Consider the following 17,730-nt stretch of genomic DNA (forward strand, 5'->3'; position numbering starts at 1 on the left):
TAAAGCACTCTGAGTACTCAGAAAAGCGCTATATAAATGTAACAAATTATCACTCATTATTATAATAAATCCAGAGCTCCATTTCATGTGAATTCAAGTTGTGGCCGGTTTGTGTTTCCAAGATGACTGTCATCATTATCTTAGTCAGTCTTTCTCATATCTCTGTCAGGATGACAAAATGACAAACTCAAATTCATTATAACTGTGTGTGATCAGAATTTCCCTTCTTCGACAAAAACTTCTTTGCCGTATTGTTTCATGTGGGATAGCCATAGAAAAAGATCTTAGTGAATGAATCAAACCATGGAGAATAAAGAGAGCTGTGATTGATGATGCTACCTTTACACAAGTCGTCAGACGTCCCAAACATGCTCTATTCATGGGTCTCTGCTGGGAGGCCTGGTTCGGGCCCCCTAATCTTATTGTAAGTCACTCTGTACAGGCTGACACTGTGGCCAAGCAGAGGAGTGAGAAAGTAAGGATGAAGAAAGAATGAGATGAGGCATGACGGATAGAGGCTTGCCCCAGAGATGCAGATGGAGAAACCTTCCCACTATCTCGCCTCTGTTTCTTTACCACTCCATCAAGTCAGAATGGCAACAGGAGCCAGCAACGACAACATCCTTCGACTTCTTACAGTTCTTTAGCTTTGGAACTCACAGTCTGATACGCTGCCCTTTGTGCACATGTCAGATCTGTCAGAGCTGGAAAAAGTAATATGACTTTAATAGGAATGTTAGAAAAAAAAGAAAGAAGGAAAAAACATGGAGATGATATGAAGCCCTTAAATATAGAAAACCAAGTACTCAAAAGCCTGAAACCAATAAAATACAGCTGTGCAGTTCCTGTCTGTTTTGTTTCGGTTACAAAGTTACAAAGGACAGGTTAGTTACTGCACCCTGGATTTATATATACAATACAGTCTTTTAAAAACTACTGATAGTATTTGTGCTGTACTGTATACAACAATGACATATTAAACAAATCAATGGGATGCTCTAGAATAATTCACTCTGATCTTGGACCTCCAGTTCAGTTTTTCTCTGTATGACTGTTTTATGACTTCTGGCATTAGATCTGCTCTATCCGCAGTAGATCTGCCCTGCACAGAGCCCGTCTGCTTCCTCTATCGACCTCACCACAGACAGAGACTATTTGCTCTAGAGTATAAATGTGACATATCTATTAGTGCAAAGACTGGTCGTTATATGTGAAATACACAGGAAAAGCCCTCATAGCCTCAGCTTATGAATCACACTGCATTCAGCTCCTCCACAAACAATATTCATAATAGTTCCACCCTAAAGGACTCATCAAAAGTCTTTGCAGTCGATCACCACAACCTGATGGTTTTTGAGTTTCCCAACTCCACAGAAGGGCTGTTTCTTTCCTATACAACTCACTTTAGTAAAAATACTGGCAAAATAGAGTCCGTTCAGATGTTAAACTGAGATGGGGGTTGTTAGCTAAATTAGAAAAAGCCAGTGAGTGTGAAGACCATAAGAGAAATATTTAGCACATGACTGCATTTTCTTCAGATGGGTTTATTTATAAAATAAAAGGAGAGGTTAAGGTGGGTAACAAACCGAGCAGCAGTAATTAGTACTTACAGAAGGACACACAGAGATCCTTATAAAGATGGAATCTCCATATATACTTAATATTAACTGAACATTACTATACATACTTTATTCCTCTTTACTTTATTGTCATTGTAACAGAGTTCAGATTCTTAGATTCTTAAAATTAATCATGTAAATTAACTTGGCTGTTTCACTGCCCAGGTTGACCACCCTAAGAAAAAAGGGAGAGCAAAATGCGTAAATATACTCACCCGAAGACCAATGAATGTTTAAACAGCAAATAACAGAAACTTTTGGCATGCCATCATGACCCTTGTATTGCCAGTAACATGAGGCACGTTGTACTGACCCAGCAAACTTTAACTTCATTTGCCCTCTAAGAAAAAAGGCTCTTTTGCAGTGCACAGTCATCACAAATAACCGCACTAATTCACCCGGCGATGACACGCGCTGATGTCATAGTTCCAGGCCAAATAGCTGAGAAACATCCACACCAATAAACTCAAACGATGTTGACTTTCAACCCAAAAAAGTTACACTTTGTTGATATAGGACTTTTTTTGTAAAACACACAGGAATAATTGCTGCCATGTTGTACTTGGAAGCTAAATTCAGTCCGTTTTTTGGGGGGGCTTTGCAGTTAGACAGTATAGTGTTAAACATGTATAGAGTTCATTCCATAAAGCATTTTTTATGTGAATGTAAGGGGTGATTGGCTAATCTGCAAATAAGAAGATAAAAAAAAAAAATTCTAATTTGCTTGAAATTAAATGATCATGAGTAAATAAAGACAGAATTTTCTAAATATTTAGATAAATTAACCATTTAAATGCAATAACTATCTTTTAAATACATAAATTTTGTCCATAAAATAGCTCAGTACCGGTCAAATGAACAGGGAACGTAAACTCCCTTTTGACTTTCCGGCTCTGGTTAAATGGTCAGCACCAGGATATCAGGATGTCTTAAGCAGGCCAGTTTTGCCAGTATGTTGACAGTACTCAAGAGTCAGCAGGAAGCTTCAGAGTCATGTTAACTACTGACCACCTTTCACAGCCCTGGCCGTAAAAGGAGATAAGTGCTTCCTCTCACTTCCTACATCAAATGTTTAATCTATTTACAGTAAAACACTGTTACAGAACTAGTGTTTTTTGGAGGGAAAACATTTATTCAAAGAAAAAAGAACTTGCAAGAGGACAATAAGGTTATACGGCAACAGGAAGAAGCTTTTTTTTCTTATGCTTTTTTGTAAAAGCGATCCATTTTCTGCTGTCTCTTTTTAGGGCATTAAACTATCTTATTACTTTTTACATTGTCGATTATGTCATATAATACAAGACTGTAATGGAGCAGCTAAAACATGCAGTTGGAACAGTGATGCCTTATTCTGGATATTTAGTCATTTTCAGATGATCACTCTCAAATAATGCACACCAAAAAACACTATCATCTTTCTATAGAAAACAGAGCTGTGGATTTTTATAGGCGCTACCTCATGTAGTTAAAAGAGAAACAGTGAATACATTTCACAAGTCCAGATCAGAGGAAACTTGAGCTGTAAGCACAAATCTACCCAATGCAATTCAATTCTCCGATGAAGACTTAGGGTTGTTCCTCTACAGCTAGACAGCACCATTAATAATCAGCCGACCTTCTGAATTCCTTACTGCGGTATCTGAGGAATTGACTCCAATTTAAGTGTGTGTGTGAGAGAGAGACAGTAAGAGCCAAAACATGTCCTCAGTAGCATATGTATTATAAGGAAAGGAACAAAAGAAGAGGCATAAAGAGTCACTTGTCGTAATACTAGCAGTCAATAACTCAGTATTATTATTAAAATATCAATAACATGGCTAATATGGTAAATTTATTCACTATATCTGATGATTTATAAGATTATCTCTGCTTTCATACAAATAATGCATTTTAAAAAAAAATTGCGAATTTTACAGGCTGGCAGTGGGCAGCCATATTGCTGCGGTGCCGGGGGAGCAGTTGGGGGTTCTGTGTCTTGCTTAAGGGTCTCACTTCAGTCGTGGTTTTCAGCGTGGAAAAGAGCACTGGTTATTCACACCACTCACCCAACAATTCCTGTCTGACTTGAGATTTGAACCCTTCAGGTTACAAGTTCAACTCTCTAACCATTCGCAATTAAGTTCAGATATCTGACAGCTGTCAGGGATTGTGCTATTGGTATAAATGGGCTTAAGTGTCCCAAGAAAACATCATAGCATAACTGGCCTATGTGCATTCAGTTGCCCTAACCCCTGACGCACTAGGAATCTTGATTTGTCAGACCTGACCACTTCAATCTTCCAATTATCCAAGGTCCAATCTTGATGATCTTGGACACTGATGTACGCAGGCACATATTCAGAAAGCTGTGATGAAAAGTGTCCGGTGACACTGCCCTGGTCACTACTGTTGAAGCTGCTGGCGATTTGTCACATTGTTGCCCTCCAGTCGCTGTGAGCAATAACTATTCAGTTGCCAGGCATTCTCTTGCTCTAGGCTAGGGGTGGTCATAACATAATGGCCCATCGGTGTTAATAATCAACGTTAACTTATGACCAATTCGTACATATTTTACAAGGCGGCTAATTTGTATGTATTTGTATGACCTCACTTGTACGATGTTGTACCATCTGTCTAGACCCCAGTGACGGGTAGGTTTAGGGGCAGGGTTAGTTGTAGGCAATTCGTACAAATTTTTACAAATTGAGCAACTCGTAAAACACATAAGATTTAGAATAAATGGTACGAATTTGTATGAATTAGCCACCTCGTAAAATAAGTATGAATTGCTGTGAGATCAGGCTGAAATAATTAATACCTTATGTAACCTGGTAGGTTTGACAGAGCTTAAATATAGATCTTGCAAATTATTATTATTTTTTTTTAGTTAGGTTAGGGAGTCCCCAAGATCCCAGTTTGAAAATTTCTCATCTCAGTTTCAAATCTAGAACTCAAAATCCCACATTTTGTTCTGTTACAGAGTCAAATTACAACAAATTTAATTGGGATAATTTTATGATTCATTTTTCAATTATGCTTGTCAATCTGTCAGACTTCACACAGCGTTCAGATAATGTTCCAGCTGTTCTAATTTTTAATTGCTTGTCAACATACAAATGCGTCTGACAGATGTTTTTTGCATTTCATACCATGAGCACTTTGGTTACGCACTCTATCAAGTTTAAAAGTAGTCAAAAAAAAAAAAAAAATACTTTGTATGACCCCTAAGTTATATTGAGTTAGTTCTATTTTGACATCTCACAATTGAAACAGATCAGTCCTGTGTTTTTATGAAGACCATGGAACCACCTGCTGAATGAAATTGTCTTGAGGAACAAACGTCCTACAGAAGAATATAAAAATACTAGAAGAGTCACATTTTTGCCAAGGAACACTGTGATGTCTATTGTGACCAAATGGAAAATGCATGGCAGAATCCAAACAATATTAAGATAAGGCCATCTACCAGATCGACTAATTCAGGCCAGAAGGTCAGTTGCCAAAGAAATGATCAGAGGCCTGCTACAATGCTGACAGAACTGCAGAGTTCTTTGGATGAAATGGGGGAAACTATGTAGATATCAACAATTCTTTCAACACTTCACTTTTTCTGCCTCTCTTCATGAGAATGGCAACAAGAATGCCAATTTTGAAAAATGCCGACATTACATCATGGCTAAAGTTTGCTAGAAGCCATGTGATGAAACTTTTATGCCACTCCAAACCTTCTGGAAAAATGTTGTGGTTTAATTAGTCCATGGTCGAGTCGATTCACCTACAGAAAAGGAGACTGTTTGGCACAAACCAAATATGGCCCAAGACCAAGGCATCACCATCTCTTCCATCAAGTATGGCAGCATCATGCTCTGAACTGAGGCACTGTCTGGGGTTGCTTTTTTTAGCAGGAGCAACTGGAAACCTTGTTAGCCGCAACACCCACATGGATAAAGCCAAGTACAGGTAAATGCTTGGAGAAAAGCTGTTTGAGTCAGACAGAGATCTGCATTTAGAGTAAAGATTAATTGTCCAGTGCAACAATAATCAAGCGCACACAGCTAAACTATAAAGGGATGGCTTGGAAATAAGAAATAGCAGTGCTGCAGACTTCAAACCAAAAAGAGCAGCCCAGACTTCAAACCAAACTAAAATTATCAGGAAAATATATTGTGCAAATTGAGTTAAAAATTTGAATACTTAAAGCTTATAGAATTACTGAAACTTAGTTTGTTGTTTAATATAGAACAACCATGAAGTGCCCAAGACTAAATAAAAGCACAGACTTTAAACCAGAGCTCCAAACTGTGACTAAATTGGTCAAATTTGCGACCATGAATATTAAATAGCAATGTATTTACATGTTATCACTTAAAAAATTGCACGTAATGCCTTTTTTCTGATTGTTTTGCGATCACATTATTTGTTATGTTCGCACATTAAATTTGCATAAAAATTTAGTGGAAAAAAAGTTTCAAACCGTCCTCATCTCTGCCATGCAGCGCTGACAAACACCTGCTAAACGCAGCTCAGTTAAGCATCACAAGAGAGAGAGAAATGATGAAGGCTTGAAAAGTGCAGAAGAACAGCATTCTCATTCGTAACCATTAATAATATGGCTTCTTCTTAACAAGATCTTAATGCATGGCCTTCATTATCTGAAGTGCACTTGTCATCCAGAAATCACAAAAAGCTTTGTGCTTTGTGACTTTATAATTAACAAAGTATCAGCTTTAAAATTATTCCAAATTCATAATTAAAGTCAAACAACACGAGCAATGTCTTATTTCTCTCCCTCGCGCATATTAATCAATTGACACTGATGTCGATGTTTAAATCATTTAAAATGAGAATGTAAGTGTGCTCACCCCATTTTTGTTTGTAAGAAAAAAATTGATTAGATTTCATATCGCAATATATATCACAGAAAAATAAAATATCGCAATGTCATTTTTTGCCTACCGCTGATTAGATAACCGGCTTTACTGTCTAGATACGCATTAACCATCGGTCGATATATATCTGTGCACCCCTAGTCTACATTATTCAACTCCTATAAAATTGCATTACTAATTAAGAAAAAATTAATAATCAAACTGAGAGAGTGAAAGACACACATTCTTAAAGGGGGGGGGGGGGGGTGAAATGCTATTTCATGCATACTGAGTTTTTTACACTGTTAAAGAGTTGAATTCAAAAATTAAGTTGTACGTTTCGGAAAGTTTTTTTCGAGTATGGCTCTGTGTGACGTTAGATGGAGCGGAATTTCCTTATATGGGTCCTAAGGGCACTTCTGCCGGAAGAGCGTGCGCTCCCGTAGAGCAGAGCACAGACATTCACTGATCAGAGCGAGAGACCAAATTGTCACAAAAGAAGTGTGTTTTTGGTTGCCAGGGCAAGACAACCCTGCACAGATTACCAAAAAAAAAAAAAAAACAGCATTAAAGGGACACTGAGTAGGAATTACTCCCATCTAGTGGTGAAATTGTATTTTGCATTCAAACTAATTTTGCTCTCCAGCGCCTCGCTTTTTCAAATGCGCGTTGCATCTACGGTAGGCGATATGTACCAAAAAGCTTTGACAGGATGTCTTCTAATAGCACTTCGTCGAGTTTTCCTTCAGGTGAACAGGTGTGTTATTTCAAACAAACTGCAACATGACAACTAACAAACGAATGTTACAGTATGAATTACTGACTGTGGAAAACATGAAATATTGTAATTAGTAGTTATGTCTAATTTATTCGTTATATTTTCTGAATTATATGCATTGTTAGATATATAAAAAAATATATAATATAGACTGTAACACTGACTTACCTGTCGAGAAGAAAACTGGCCACTTCAGCGTCTCTTTTGAAATCTTTATCAAGCATTAGCTCTTTCCACCTAGAAAAAGCTTCCCCGACATTAACTCTTGTTTTCTGTAATCTACGGTCACGTTTCCTTTTACGTTCTATTTTTGACTGTTTTGGAGACGATGTTTTCTTCTCCTGTGGCGCGGCATATGTATGGTCCATAAGTATGCAATCCAGACTTTTAAACTTGCCGGTGCAGTTTCAAGCGCCTCTCACTGCTCTGCACCTGCGTTTCTGGCTCTGACCGAAAACGCGCTGTGGAAACTCGTTGGCTTAGTACTTTTTGTCCCTCTCTGCTATTATAGTTTTGCAAGATGGCGGAACTACATGGAAGCCTCCGTCAACCTACCCGTCCCATGTATATAAAGATAATAAATTCTTCATTTACAAGGATTAGTTTAAACATTGGCATAGGTATTTGTACACCATTGAGGGCATATTTATGAATAAAAATATTGATTTTAGATAATAAAATACCTAAAAAGTTACTTATTGTCCCTTTAAGGGACCAGTTAATGGAGTTTATTTTTACAGAGCATCAACGGAGTTGTGCAAGTGTTTTTGTTTGTTCCCTGCATTTCGAAGATGCTTGTTTTACAAACAAGGCCCAGTTTGACGCCGGATTTGCACATCGTTTATTTCTTAAGGATAATGCAGTCCCAATGGAAAAGGGTCACGATCGTGTGTTGGAAGCGCATGCGGTGAGTAAAACTGCTTCAAATATCTCTGTGTTGTTAACTTAGCTATCGGCGCGTAAGCACATCAAGTAAACAACATGCGATGTTGTCATCAAACTGCACTTTCCACATGTACACCTTTAAAAAAAAAAAAAAAAAGACGACTTAAAGTGAAACTTAGTCATTTTCCAAAACCGCTAAGCAAATATATACAGTTTCAGTACATACCACATAGAGACGTTGTTGCTGATGCTGCTCTTGTTAAATTTCAGCCTCTGGATCTGATTCTGGATCATAAATATACGGCTGAATCTGACTGTTAGCCATGGTTTGTTTTGGATGTGTTTTTCCTCACGGTAATGTCACAGCTTCCAAACGCTCTCAACGCAAAAGCCTACTGGCGCTCGTGATTCTTTAGCTCCGCCCACACGTCACGCCTCCAGGCGCTCGTGTTTTTCCGGGAAGAATCGGTACAGACTATCTTTCTCTTATGAATATAATAAAACTAAAGACTTTTTGGAGTTATGAAGGATGCAGAACTACTCTATAGGTACTCAAGATTAACAGGATATTGAGTGAAAACGAGCAGATTCTGTGTAATAAACAATGCGTGACTGTATATTTCAAGTTGGAAAATACATTTACGCGATTTATTTTGTTTGGAGCCCTGAAACATTTCACTAGAGCAGTGAATTCTGAAACTGAACTACTTAAAATAAATGTAAACCTAACTGTAGATTAGGGGTGTACTCACACTAGCCAGTTTGAACCGTGCCCGAGTGCGTTTGACCACCAAAGTGCGGTTCGTTTGACTAGTGTGAGTGCTCCGAACCGTGCCCGGGCGCGGCTCGATTAGCCGGCCCTGGCCCGCTTGGAAGAGGTGGGCCAGGGCACGGTTCAGTTGGACTCGGGCGCGGTTCGCATGCAGTGTGAGCGCTAACCATGTCGGAGCACGGAAAAGGACGCGCTGCGTCACGGTTTTGTGACACTCCAAAACCAACATGGCAGGGAAAGGGTCGCTTTGGTCTACGGCAGAGGTGCAAAAGGCATAAAAACTAAAAACTGCAAAATCCTTGCTGCACTTCAGCAGGTACCTTGCAAACATCCTCATACGAGCAGCACGATTACGTGAAAATTTTCACGCCACTAAGGCGACACATCTGTTTAACAACAGGCTGTGAGAGGGCTGTGGACCAAACGACACAAAATTATCCACAAAGAAAACAGAGCGATGGACTCCATTGTGTTCAGAGAGCGCCGCTCTTCCTGTTTATCCCGAAACCGTCGCACCATAATGACGTTCAATAAATATTGAAATATTTGTTTAAAGGGTTACTCCACCCTAAAATGAAAATTTTGTCATTAAATCACTTACCCCCATGTCGTTCCAAACCCGTAAAAGTTTAATTTGTCTTCAGAACACAATTTAAGTGATTTTGAATGAAAACAAGTAGGCTTGTAACTGTCCCATTGACTGGCAACTAAATTACACTGTCAAGGTCCAGAAAAGTATGAGAGACATCGTCAGAATAGTCCATCAGCTGTCAGTGGTTCAACATTAAATGTGACCAATCACGGAAAGTAGGGACACAAGTCGGTTCTGGGGCATTTTGAGTTATTCACAGATTCTGAAAGTGTAGTTTCCAAGCTTTCCAACGATGTGTAACACATAGAAATCGGATAATATTTGGAGAAGTTGTGGCCATTTCAAGGTAGGCACTCAAAAAACCTCAAAAAGCAGAGAATAGCCTTTAAAGATTGTGCAGTTCTCACTGTTGCGAGTGACAATGGGGCTCATTTACATCTCATTTAGATAAGCCATACCCCCTGCATAACAACGACAGACACAACGGGAAAAATCGGACCACATACTATTAATAATAAAGGAGAATGTGCATTGTAAATGTCAGTAATTTATCGTGTTTGACTTTTATAAAAATGATTTAGAGGCTGAAATAGTTTTATCTTTTTATAAAAAATCTTTAATCTTTAAAATGTGGCCATCATTTTTAATGTTATTATTTGATTGTTTATGTAAACAAAAAGCACATATTGATGCTAATTTTATTTGTTATTTGCTGGTTTTCTACATAAAACTTGGTGAATTGATTTCATTGTGTACCATTAGGACTTTTTTAACAGGATTCTGTGATAACCGATGAGCTAGCTAATAACAATAGGTAGATATGGGAAGGTCTAAACATGGACTAAACATGAGATAACGTGTACGTGTTCTTAGAATGAACACAAAACGACAAAGTTTGATGTTTATGAAAACTCACCCCATAAGAAACAGAAAAGTATTCTTGCAGATCCGAAGTTTGCACTGTGCGTCTGTTTGCCTCTAAATGTTACGGATTTTCCCCATTTCTCTGTCTTTATCCCCATCAAATGTTACTATCGATATAGCCTCTGATATCTTACGGTCCAACTCGCCTGACACCAGTCCAATACATTCTTCCTCGTCGTCATCTTCGCTCAGTTGTAGATAAGGGATATTATACAGTCTTATTATGCCGCTTTCATCATCGCTCAGATCGTCTTCAGAATCAGTGAGCGCTTGTTTATAAGCATCCGGCTTGTCGAAAAAGTACTTCAAAGCATTTTTGGTGTAACGGCCACAGTTCAGATCATCTGCGTTCATCTTTGCGGCGTACATCTTCACTGAATTTTGATATCAGCTACAGCCGGCCAGAGCGCTGCATACTAAGTAGCCACGCTTCCCTCGGAGGGCGGGGGCAATAACAAAAGAAATACAAGCCGGCTTATCCAGTATGGAAATACAGACAGACAATGAAACGCCCTACTGCGTGCTAGAATCTCCGACAAACTAGCTGATTTCACCCTCAAAATGTACGCTTTTAAATATACCAATACTGCCATCTCAAACACGGAGAGGCTTCTTTGTGATATCAACTAACAGATTCTGCAAAAAAAAAAAACGAAAGTCACCAATTTTTAAAAAAAAAAACGCTTCTTTCTCATTTTGCTCGAAAGTTGTGCTGCCGACTTGTGTCACTGGTTTCCGTGACGGGTCACAAATGTTATGAAGCGATGAGAATAATTTTTGTATGTGAAGATGAACAAAGCTTTTATGGGTTACAAACGACATGGGGGTAAGTTATTAATGACAAAAAAAAAATAATAATAATAAGTGGTGGAGTATCCCTTTAAATTGCATCTTTTAATGAAGTACAATATCACTAATGTCAATACTTATAAAATGTCAAAATTCATGTAGTATATTCCAGAAAAAATATTTGAATATTATGAATATGAATTAATAATTTGGAGAAGTAACGACATTAATGCTTTTTGTAAACACTGTTCAGGTGCTGTATAAACTATTTAAAGTGCATCAGGAGCACAAAGTTACAGCACTTTGAAAGGAACTCCTTTTGCTGAGTCACTCTTTGTGCCTTGAGACAGACGACTCTATACTCAAGACCTTCTGTGACAGGTCTTCATTAGGCTTTTTTCTAAAAGAAAGCAGGATTTGAATGGACATGTGGGAGATGTGTTTTATCTGCAAGTAAAATACTCTTGCAGATTAAATCCAGGGAAGGTTTGTTGGACTGTCGAGCAAAACAAAACCAAAACTATCAGCTCTTAAAAGTGAGCCTACGAAACAGAGACTACCCAATATCAATTACTGCTCTCAAAACTCCTGTTCTAGAAACTACTGATGCTGCTGCACTCTTTAGAAGAGGAAAGAAAATAGGTTCCATTCAAATAATTTGTTCTCACTCCTATGTTTAGTTGGGGTAAGCAAGAAGCAGACTAAATCAATCACACTGAGCCCTGAATAGACTGAGACGGGGCAGAGACGGAAAAGCAGCCAAGTGCCTGCAATTCCCAGCATTAGTCTCCACCAGAAGGTCACCATGATGATGAAACTGAGATTTGTTTAGGCTATGTAAAACTGTATATATCTAATCTCTGGACGCACATACAAAATATTTCCTTTTTTTCCCATGTCAAATTAATTGATCATCTCTATTTAATAAAAGTGCCAAATGTGACCTTTGAAACATTTGGAATCAAACAACCCTTTGAGTGTTTTTTTTTTCAGTTGCTCAAGCAGACAAGAAAGGGTAGTAACACTGGAAGTGGTCCATAGTAATTACACAGCCCCCTGAAAAAGTATTGCGGGTAACCTTCTCAATGCCAACAAAAGCAACAGGGAGGAGGTGATCTTGCATCAGGATTTCTTTTTAGACACAAGTTACATGGACATAACATTTACTTCGACTGAGATGTTTGTTCATTAAGTTGATGTAAATGATAAGATTGACTAATTCAAAGTAGGTGTTCTTTTGTAATTTCTGTTCATCAATTAATCAATAAAAATTTTTTTTTAACACACATCACAGTTTCTACTGTACAGCCGCTACTGTTCCTCATGCAGGGATCCCCTGTTCACCGCTGATCATCACAGTGAGTGCGTTTCAAGCTTGGGCACTGCCCACGCTGAAGATTCATTGAGAGAGATGGAATGTCCTTATTGTGACGATATGAGTCTCTCCTCTCTGCACTTATGGATGGCTTTCTTTTCAAAAAGCGACTCCGCCCCTTGTGCCTCTCCAACTTTCCACCTCCCTGGAGCATGTTAGGGAAAGAAGCGGGGCAAAAGTTCTCAACTCCCAGTAACGACTGATCCCATTCTCTCCACATATGGAGGTTTGCCCATCCTCTTCTCTCACTCTGCCCAGCATCCCTTTGTGGCTGCGAGCGATCTGGTTTCATTCAGTGGGAGCGAGTGTGACACCATGGATGAGAATATGTCTCTGACTGCCTCAGATGGAGGAGCTTTTGATCCCCACCCACCTGCTGTCTGCAGAGCCCATTGCTGCCGTCGCAGACATTAACGCCAAACTTTTCCGCATCCTGTCTAAGGCTGTCCAAGAACTGGGTTTGGATTGGTCTCCGCCGGAAGAGCCCACCTGCAGGCACCTGGATGAATGCTTCTTGCTGGGGTGCCATCAAGCCCCTCGACAACAAGCCTCTCCATTATTCCCTGAAGTGCATGAAAATAACTTCAGATCATGGCGTGCCCCCTACTCGGCCAGCCTGCATGCCTCTTCTTCATCTGCCCTCACTACAGTTGACGGCACTGGAGAAAAAAAAATATATATGTATGACATATGTATGATATGTATGAGTATGATAAACTGCCTCCCCTGGATGGGTCAGTGGCCACGAACCTCTGCCCGATCACGGCCTTCGGCTGGAAGGCAAAGGCCGCTTACCCGTCCATGCAGGATCAGTGCTCGCTGGAAGGTCCTACTTGTCTGCTGGACAAGCGGACTCAGTGCTTCACTCTATGGCGGTCCTCCAGGTCCTCCAGACTAAACTTCTCCAGAGTCTGGACTGGACCCAATGACTTTCAAAGAGCTACACAGCGTGACCGACCTGGCTTTACGTGCCACTAAGATGACGGCTAAGGCGATCGGTAGATCAATGGACAGCCTTGTGGTGCTGAAATGCCACCTTTGGTTGACCCTCACAGAAATCAAGGATGCAGATAAGGTCTCTTTCCTCGACTCTCCGGCCTCCCCCTCTGGCCTTATTTGACCTGCAGTTTAAAAGTTTGCAGAATGCTTCACTGCTGCACAGAATTCATCCCAGGCAATGCAACACTTCTGGCCAAAATGCTCCACCTCTGCGACTGCAGCCAGTTGCCCAAAAACGGCACCAACTTTGCAGCCCACAAAGCCCGCCTCATTGGCTGCACTCTAAGCCTGAGCCCAGGCATTGCTCCCACTTAACTAGAAGCTAGCAATTCCCCAAGTGGTCACTGTGTGGTGACCTGGCATGTTCCGGACAAGTTGAACCAACATGCTATCCTGGAGCAATGTTCCCTCAGAGGAGTGGATGCTCTACCCACATGCAGTTCAGAGAAAAACTAGGAGATCTTCAGCAAGGCAGAGGTTGACCTCTTCGTCTCAGAAGGCAACTCTCACTGCCCAATGTACTTTTCAAAGGACAATGATGCATTGGCCCACAACTGGGCCAACCTCCTCCTTTATGCTTTTCCCCCGATTGCCCCGACCCAACAGATAATCAGGCGAATCAAGGAGCAGAAACACAAGGTTCTGTTGGTGGTCCAGCTCTTGAGGACCCAACACTGGTTCGTAGAGTGGTCTCAGCTGCTACTAGCAGCCCCATGACCCATTCCCCTGAGACCACAGAACGATATGGCACCCCCAGCAAGAGCTGTGAGCTCTGTACCTCTGGCCTCTCGTTGGGAGCCTGAGGACCTCCATGAGAGCGTGCTAAACACATTATTCTTCACCTGTTGTATGGCCCGGGGGTTCAGATCCAAATTCTTGCGATATATCTCTGATATTGTCCTTCCTGCAGGAGCTGCTAGACAAGGGTTGTTTCCCTTTCATGCTCAGAGCAGAGACTTTCAAAATGAATAATTAATGCCAACAAGCAAGTATGCTCTTCTTTGGGACTTCAGAGTCCCCTGGGAGTAAGAGCCCACTCAACAAGAGGCACTGCCCCTTCCTGGGCTTGGTCTAGTGGAGTTTCCATTGCAGAAATTTGTGCAGCGGGCGGATGGGCCTCGCAGTCCACACTTACCAATTTTTATAACCTGGATGTCCCAGCCTTACAAGCTCAGGTCCTTTCTGCTTAAATGTATTTATTTTGGCAAAACCAGTACTAAATCAGGTGTTTACCTCTCTGTACACTCTTGGCCCCCAGTGGGTTCCGAGGCTGTATGATCTTTTCTTGGAATGATTACTTAGTGCCGGGCCGACCTTCCTGCAATTACATGGTCCCTCTGGGCCCTGGCGCTCAAGGCAAGTTTGACCTTAAGTCGTTCCTCTAGCATAGCATGGCGGGATTGTACTGGTTCCCCAAAGCATCTTAAGCAGACGCAGTACAGCTGAAGTAACGATAGGCAGCTTTGCTGTCAAAGCCATTGGTTCGTCTTTAATACACTGCACGAACCAATGGCCGTGCAGTTACACAACGTGATTGAAAAAGGCTCCAGTATTTGGAGAAAAAGGAGTTTTCCCCAAAGCAGGGGAAGTTACTAAGTAAAATTTTATTACATTTTGATCAAAGAAATACAGCCTGGGTGAACAAAAGCATTTTCTAAAATCTTTTCAATTAATTTGTCAGCTTTCAGGATCACAAAATAATGTTTTAACATCTTTTAAACATCACAAAGTGCAGAATGACTATTATTTGACAGAGAGGAAATGGCTGACCCTTTGCCGGAGTTTAACTGACGGGGTGATCTGACCAATCATAACAGAAATTCTGCCATTTTGCCTGACAACAAACCAGACAGGAGAGTAGATTAAAGTCGGTGGATTATAACTTGAAAAATGGTGTGTATTGACATCTTTGCATCCACAAAACGGCCTTTATAGTTTGATTTTTTTTAAAAGACAAAATTTAAAAGCTGAGTTTAATTTTTTGTTCTATGCCAAAAGTAACCTGCTCTGCCTTGTCTGTCAGCACGTTGTCAGTTTCCTCTTTGTATCGCAGAGAAAAAAAATATTTTTCATTGCATGAGAACATGATGTGTGGTGAGACAGTGCCATGTCTTGTTGATGTAGCAATACTAAGAAAGGGGGAGGGTCTTTGTGAAGAGTCAATTAACACTACATAAGTGAATGCAGTAAGAAAAAATAATTGCCGCTCAGGTTTATCTGGTTCTATAATTTGCTGTAACCTCTATCTGTTTCCCCACTCTAGCATGTCTCACTTTACCAGCTTGGCTAGACAGATTGAAGAACAGTTTGGGAAAATTCAAAAGCAGCTGCAGCCTTCAGATAAGGTCAAAGTCTACTGATCTGAACTCAGTCTCCTCCATGTGACTTTGACTACATGCGCTATGTAACTCCTCCATGTTCTCACATTCCAACTGATATCTTTGTGCAAAGGACAAAGGTCTCATGTTTAGAACATATCTCTCTGACAAACTGCAGCAGGAAGGAGTTAAAAACAAGACCAGGTGACAATGGGTTTTCAAGCAGCCTGTTCCAAATTTTCCACTTTAACCCCAGCTCATTTTAGAGCCAATGACATCATATGTAGTGTAGCGAGAGAGCAGTGTGACAAAGTAAAATCAAGCTGACCGCAAATTAAATGTTATTCACAGAAAAACATCTGAATGTTCAGCCAGAGCTGTCACATACAGGCTACTGTGCTTTTTTCTTACCGTTATGTTCATCTAGCTCATTGCCGATCTCCTGACCCATCTGTTTTTGTCTACTTATAACTGCAGCCAGAGCATCCAGGCCAGCATCCTGAGCTAAAGAGAAAGACGCATGAGAATAGAGACATATTTAAACAGAACTGTACAAAAGAAAATTATCAAAAAATTATGGTTTAACATGCTCATATTTGATGTTCCTGTGGTTTAGATCTTGCAAATCATGAGGCTTTGAAGGACAAACTAAGTGCTCACCTCATGTGGGTCAGAAAAACTATAGAAAAGTACATAAATTCCATCTAAATGAGCCTCATAGACAAAGAAAACCATTGGCAGCAGGGTGTTGGCATCTGTGACATTTAAATGACATATAGTGTGATCTGATGTCACATTTGACAGAGGCAGCTGCCACAGTGAGCCACAAGGTACTTTGGCTGTAGCCTTGAAGCTAAAAGTATAACTAGGGTAGACAAAACGGCTCCTGCTTTTTCCCAAAACTCCTACCAGGCACTATTCTCAAATGAGGAGGAGATAATAGGGGTTACATTAAAAAAAGGGCTTCTAGAAATGTCTCACACCCCATCAGGAGCTAAATGATCATCTTGACAGCAGAGAGGGGTGGCCAGTTAGCAACAATATCAAGTGTCACATTAGTTATAAAACAGAAAGCATTGCAAAATAATCTCATATGCAATATACCTTCGATAATCTGCTGCTGTTGTTGTTTGATTTCTCCAAAGCCTAGTCCTCTGGTTTCCTCAGACTCATTTACCAGCCATGGGTTCACGGCAGGCCCCGACCCATGTCCACTTGTCATCAGACTTGACCTGGAGATGAGGATTGGCACAAAAATGAACATTGTATCATGCCAATTTATTACACAGATAAATTAAATAAATGTACCTAAAAATGTATCATATTGTGCACTTAATAACTTTTATGAGATAATGCGCTGCATTTCCACGATTCACTAACAAAGGTTGTTACGGAAAATAAATGTATAATATAAAACTATTGACTAATAGCCTTTGGTTAGAAGTATAAAAATTAAGTGTTAAATATACACTTTATTCAATCCAAAATACAGTTAAAACAGCAACTTTATTAAATTGTATTACAATTAAAAAATAATCGTTTTCTATTTTAATATATTTAATATATAAAACGTAATTTATTCGTGTAAGGGCAAAGCGGAACACTCAGCAGCCATTACTTTAGGCTTTAGTATTACATGATCCTTCAGAAATCATTTTAATATGCGGATTTGCATAAGAAACTAATTACTTCTTATTTATAGTCAGTAAGGTAGTTGTTAAGTTTAGGTATTGGGTAGAGTTAAGGATGTATAATATGGTCTTGTAGAATATGTGCTTTATAAGTATTAATAAACAGCCAATATGCTTGTAATATCCATGCGGATAAGCAAC

At 39.9% G+C, this 17,730-nt stretch overlaps 1 protein-coding gene across 1 annotated transcript in view; it reads right to left on the minus strand.

The window, feature by feature from the left end:
• LOC113050676 (syntaxin-8) overlaps positions 1–17,730 on the minus strand; it is a 67,843-nt gene that overhangs the window by 41,484 nt on the left and 8,629 nt on the right. Inside the window, exons 5-6 of the mRNA XM_026213887.1 lie at positions 17,003–17,130; positions 16,310–16,402 (exon numbers count right to left, since the gene is read on the minus strand). Of these exons, the coding sequence (XP_026069672.1) occupies positions 16,310–16,402; positions 17,003–17,130 (221 nt within the window). The remainder of the gene's footprint in view (positions 1–16,309; positions 16,403–17,002; positions 17,131–17,730) is intronic.

This window comes from Carassius auratus, chromosome 31, assembly GCF_003368295.1.
Source record: "Carassius auratus strain Wakin chromosome 31, ASM336829v1, whole genome shotgun sequence".
Taxonomy (NCBI): Eukaryota; Metazoa; Chordata; class Actinopteri; order Cypriniformes; family Cyprinidae; genus Carassius; species Carassius auratus.